This window comes from Notothenia coriiceps, unplaced genomic scaffold (assembly GCF_000735185.1).
Source record: "Notothenia coriiceps isolate Sejong01 unplaced genomic scaffold, NC01 NC01_scaffold00015164, whole genome shotgun sequence".
Classification (NCBI taxonomy): Eukaryota; Metazoa; Chordata; class Actinopteri; order Perciformes; family Nototheniidae; genus Notothenia; species Notothenia coriiceps.
In genome coordinates, this window is record NW_011347865.1 from 1 (window position 1) to 5,919 (window position 5,919).

The 5,919-nt window shown below is 44.3% G+C and overlaps 1 protein-coding gene across 1 annotated transcript; it reads left to right on the forward strand.

Annotated features, from left to right (window-relative positions):
- Positions 1 to 2,066: 2,066 nt before the first annotated feature.
- On the forward strand, positions 2,067 to 5,913 carry LOC104948808 (wiskott-Aldrich syndrome protein family member 3-like; the record flags this gene model as incomplete). The annotated part of the gene is made up of 6 exons (XM_010775031.1): positions 2,067 to 2,282; positions 2,842 to 2,995; positions 4,067 to 4,184; positions 4,410 to 4,591; positions 5,263 to 5,547; positions 5,891 to 5,913. Coding segments are annotated over 6 exons (978 nt in total), but the record flags the coding sequence as incomplete, so codon positions are not given.
- Positions 5,914 to 5,919: the final 6 nt, after the last annotated feature.

Below are 5,919 nucleotides of genomic sequence, written 5' to 3' on the forward strand. Positions count from 1 at the left end.
GTGCGCACGCGTGTGCGTGTGTGTGTGTGTGTGTGTGTGTGTGTGTGTGTGTGTGTGTGTGTGTGTGTGTGTGTGTGTGTGTGTGTGTGTGTGTGTGTGTGTGTGTGTGTGTCTGTGTGCACGCGCGCGTGTGTGCGTGCATGCATGCATGCGTGTGTGGGTGTGTGTGTGGGTGTGTGTGTGTGGGTGTGTGTGCGCACGCGTGTGCGTGCGTGTGTGTGTGTGTGTGAGTGTGTGTGAGTGTGTGTGTGTGTGTGCGCACGCGTGCATGCATGCGTGTGTGTGTGTGTGTGTGTGTGTGTGTGTGTGTGTGTGTGTGTGTGTGTGTGTGTGTGTGTGTGTGAGAGTGTGCGTGTGCGTGTGCGTGTGTGTGTGTGTGTGTGTGTGTGTGTGTGTGTGTGTGTACCACCGGATGGGTTTTATATTGATTGTTATGCTCACTGTAAATGCATCCGATAGAGTTATTACAGCACCAAGGGCATCCATCTCCTCACCCATCTTCCGTTTCCATGCCCTTGTTTCATAACCCATCAACAGTGTGTTATGTGTTGTTGTTGTTTGACATGCACCCTCCCCCACTCACCCTCAGTTTCCCCTCTCTTATGCTAACTGTGTTATTCTGAATCTCAACAAGTCTTCATCTTGCTGTTGACCCTGTGTGTGTTGTCCTAGTTTTCCCATTCTCTGTCTCTCATTGTCCTTACGTTCCTGCATTGGGAGTGGGATTTTCAACAGCAGCTGTGGGGGCTATATTTAAATGTGTGCATACACCGTGCATGTGTGTGTGCACATGTATGTGAGTAAATGGACCATAAGGATCCTCACAGAGGTCAGAGTTGACCAGGCGCAGCATGCCGGATCCGTGGTTCTTCCTTCCTCCAAATATGTTTCCTGCAGCACATCCTGTCAGCAGGAGGGACACAAATAGCCCTTAGCGTGTGTTTGCCTTACCACTGTGTCGTGCAATTAATGGTATTTAAATAAAATACCTTTTTCTAAGCATTTTTCAAATCCCAGTCTCGATTGCAGTATTGCCCCAGCTTAGCAATCTTTTATTAAAAATCCTTTCACACTAATGAGTCCCTGGGCTAATGCCACCAGTGCTTAAAGTTTATAGTGCCATAAATCCTGGGCTAACAGTCTTACAACTTTTATTATGGTTTACTTCCGCCCTTGACCATCACTTAGCTCCATTTCAAAGCAGGGTCATCCCTACTTTTCAGGGTTATTACCCAAAACACATGCATAAAAACACAACTGTGAACTTTGGTTTGAACCGAAGCAACTTACATACATTCAGTACTGTGGACAATCCCCTCAGGAGCAATTTGAGGTGAAGTGTCTTGCCCAGGGACACAACGACATGCTGACTGCAGTGGGACTCAAACTTGCAACCCCCTGATTCTGAATCCAGCACACTACCCACTGAGCCACATCCAATCAAATGTAAGCCAGTGCTGTCTGAAGATGTACACCTGGAGCCATGGGTTAACAGATATGGATGTGGTTGAGCTTCACGTTTTCTTAGATGCACCGAGGTTCTGGTTTGAGTCACTGAACACCAACACTAGAAAAATGGGAATATGAGCCTTGTGCTTGAAACGATACTTCCATAAATCCTGGGCCAACAACCTTTAATGCTGTTTACTTCCGACCTTACTTTTCAGAGCAAGGTCGTCCTTACTTTTCAGTGTTATTACCCAAAACACATTAAGTATGAATATGTGTAAGAACTAAAGCAATATCCAATCAATTCGAAAAGCAATGTTATCCTTTCTGGAGATGTCAACCTAGATCCTAGGCTTTATAGAAAAGTGTGAATATGAGCCTTGCAGATGATGGTAGACTGATATTGTTTTTATTTCCCATGCTAACATCTCTACAGACGGCTCAGGGCTTTTATCTCGCCCCCTGAGGTAATGGAGCAGTATTTCTGTGGGCAGTGCAGATTAATTTATTGATGAGCGATGTTGCTAAATGGAGCCCGATGAGATGCCGTTTCCTGTCAGACTGCAGCCTGGGGTTGTGTCACGTTACCGTGGTATCGATCAGATTCAGTCTCTGAGGGGAAGTGCTGGGCTTTCAGATACAATCTGCTTCTTTCTCCTCACATTTCCCGTCTTTACAGTTTTTATCTCCATTTCCAGGTAAACATGCAGAGGATATATTTGGCGAGCTTTTCAGCGAGGCCAACCTTTTCTACCTGCGAGCCAACTCTCTGCAGGACCGCGTCGACCGGCTGGCCGTCAAGGTCACGCAGCTGGACTCCACCGTGGAGGAAGGTGAGAGAGCGAGACACAGGAAGTGATTACTCATCGTCCAACTTTAAACATTGTGCTCAGTATAACTACTAGTGCTTTTATAGAATAGCAAACTCCAAAACAGTGACTGGGTGACCTTGATGAGGAAGCAGCCAATAGCTATCGGTTATTTCTACTTAAAACCGTTGAATCATTTGAGAAAAATGGATATTCAAACTGTATTCAAGACTTTAAGAGCAAGAAAAAGGTCCATTCAAACTATAGGTGAAGATTATGTTATGGCTTTTTAATATTTTCATTTAATATGTAACTTTTTAAGGGAAAAAGTATCTAGTTCTGGCTTTTGCAAATGTGAAAATGTGTTTCTTTTAAAGAGAACATTTCATATTTCTAAGTCTTTCTGTGAAATTCTTCCTGGAATTTTATAGCAAAAACTATTGAATTTTTTAGAAAATTATCCGGAAATTGAGTGATAATTTAGTTGCAGTCATAATTGAAGCCCAGGAAGTAATCATTCATCATCCGGGTGTTGCCTCTCATGTTTTCTACCAGTCATTTCAACTGTTTTTTATGTCCTCAGTTTCCCTACAAGACATCAACATGAGGAAAGCCTTCAAGAGCTCCACCACTCAGGACCAGCAGGTGGTGTCCAAGAGCAGCGTGCCCAATCCGGTCAAAGAGATTTACAATATGAGCGACAAGCCCCCGCCCCTCAGCATCCTCTCCGTTTACAGGTTTGTGATGATGCACACACACTCTCCAAACACCCACTTGAACTACATTGTGTGAAATTAGACGATAAAAGCTAGCCAATTAAGTAAAGTAAGTAAGTAAGTAAAACTTTATTTATATAGCACCCTTCTCAACACGTGGGGATAAAAGAAGAGGATATCTTTTAATGGATTTTGAATGAACTTCTTGGAGGGAGTGAGAAGCGACTATGATTTACTCTAAAAGAATGAGTTTTCTTTTCTTGGTCTCATATCCCAAGAATACTTTCAGTAAAGTAGCACAGGAACAATTCACAGTACAACCTTGAAATGAGAATAAAGGCATAAAAAACAGCAGCAGGTAATACATAGGATGAAACACCAGTAAAAGACAGCCACTCACCTCCTCCTCCTCCTCCGACGACCCAAAGGCCTGTCGGAAGAGGTCTTTAACTGCCCCTTAAAAATCTCTATTGAGGCAGAGGTTTTTATTTCCTGGGGGAGTTTGTTCCAAAGCCTTGGGGCCAACGCCTCAAAGGCACGGCCACCCTTGGTTTTCAGCCTGGTTCGGGGCACCCTTAGGATTAACTAGAAATCAGTCCACAGGAAGTTGATGAAGTCTTGGAATGGCTCAGTTTTTGAGTTATGTTATAATCTATTTAAATATTAATATAAACAAATGTACTCGTGTAAATCTTCACATATAGCTTATTTAAAACCATGTGTTCTACTTAGCCTGTGTTACTTAAAGCCATGCTGTGTTCTTGATTGGATTTTGTCTCCTTGTGTCTGACCCACATTCCCGGTGAAGCAGCAGATTTGGTGCTATTTCCTGCTGCTGCTTTTATCCAGTATGGCGTGCTCCAGTGGGAGTCCAACTCCTAACCCTGACTACATACCACATGTTTCCATTTCTTTCTCCATTACTTGTCTCTCTGCCTTTCATCCTGTCATTTCCAGTTATGCAGGTTCATCCGCCTCCTCTACTTTTACAATATTCATACCTCAACATCGTGTCATTCTGTCTTTCATTCCTACATGTTTCTACAAAGACATAAGGGCAGCTGTATGAATTCTTGCTGTGTGTTTCTGTAGGGATGACCAAAAGGAAGCACTCAAGTTCTACACCGATCCATCCTACTTCTTCAACCTTTGGAAGGAGAAGATGCTGCAGGACACCGAGGATAAGAGGAAAGAGAAGAGGAAGCAGAAGGTACAAATCTGTCCTAGAGGAACTAACAGATCATACTATAGTTAAATATAACATCTCACAGATAGTAGTTGCCTGGTTGTCTCCAACTGGGGGCTATTCTGTCCAATGTCATGTCCATTTTCCTACCAAATTAGTGTCCGAATATGAAATATCAAGTTGGTTATTCTTAGTGGAAGTAACAACAAAATGAAAAAGACTCATTGCTCTCTCCCTCCCTTCCGTTAGGGGCAGAAGCAGGACGTTGATGGGACGTTACAGCGGGAGGTGAAGAAGGTCCGGAAGGCGAGGAACCGTCGGCAGGAGTGGAACATGATGGCTCTGGACAAAGAGCTGAGGCCGGACCACCGACACACCATTCACCGAGACCGAGGGGCCTCCTCTGAGGGCTCCATGTCTCCGGAGAACAGGTAATCAAAGATCTGCTCAAAGATTATAGGCCAGCCTTTTGCAGAGACTCTAGGAATCAGCCTGACATAACAACAGATTGAAGCTGGCCAAGAACGTCATCTCTGACCCATACATGTCCTGAACAGGGAATATGAATCGAATAGAATGGTTTATTGTTATTATACAGGTTCAATGAGATGAGTAGAGCTACACACAAACAAACAAGAGACGTACAAACAACAAGCATTCATACTTCAATATGCAGATAAAATGAATTGTTACCGTCAAATCGGAGATACAGGGTCAATACAGAGAACTAAGGTTAAAAGGGTTCGTAGGTTCAAAAGTCCCAGGCTCCTCCAACAACAGAAATATATATAAGAAAGATTTAAAAAGAAATATAGGAATTGCAAGCTCAGGAGTTTAGCAGTCTTTCGGCCTTCGGGATCAAATTGTCCCTGAGTAATAATAGTAATACATTTGATTTAAGGCGCCTTTCATGAGACCCGAGGACACCGTGCAATTTGTTAAATATTCTAAGAGGCAACAGAACATGATTAAAAACACAAACATACATCATTGAGAAGACGATTGGACACAAATGATCGTCTGGTGGTCTTTGTCCTGATGCTGCGGGTTATTTGCATGTATTTGAATGTCTTCTCTCTTCCCGCCCTCCTCTCTCCATCAGGGGTCTCGGTGCAGATCAGCTCCACTACCCCAACATGATGAACCACGCGGGCCACGCCCACACCTACTCCGGCCCCCCGCCCAGCGTCCTGGCTGCTCAGATGGCGGCGGGCCACCCCCCGCGAGGAGGAGGGGAACATGACATGAGAGGCAGGGCCATGATGGCGGCTTATCAGGGGGGGACACTGGGTCGTACCCATCACCACCACCACCAGAACCCTCTGCCTCCTCCCCCCTCTGAGGCCATGAACGGAGGCTCCATGTCCCTCCCACCGATGGACTACAGGTACACACCAGAGCCAATGGGATCTAAGAGGCTGTTATTGTTGCACTCGTATCTGAGTCTGAATGGTTGAACCGTTATTAGAATTAGGGCATTTTTATTACTAGTATTATTATAAATAAAGCTTTATTATTATTATTATTATTATTATACCTTATTAACTATGATGGTGTAAGCTCAATGTTGATACAGGTCTTTACTCAGAATGTGCCCCCAACTTATTTTATGAATGAACTCTGAGCAAGTGCTGCCACCTAGTGGGCCCTTCTGTACTTCATAGCAAACCAAACTACAGACATCTTTAAACACTCTCCACTAACTCTCTTTTATTCCCTCTCTCTTGCAGTATGGAGGGCTACGCCAACACCGGCCCCC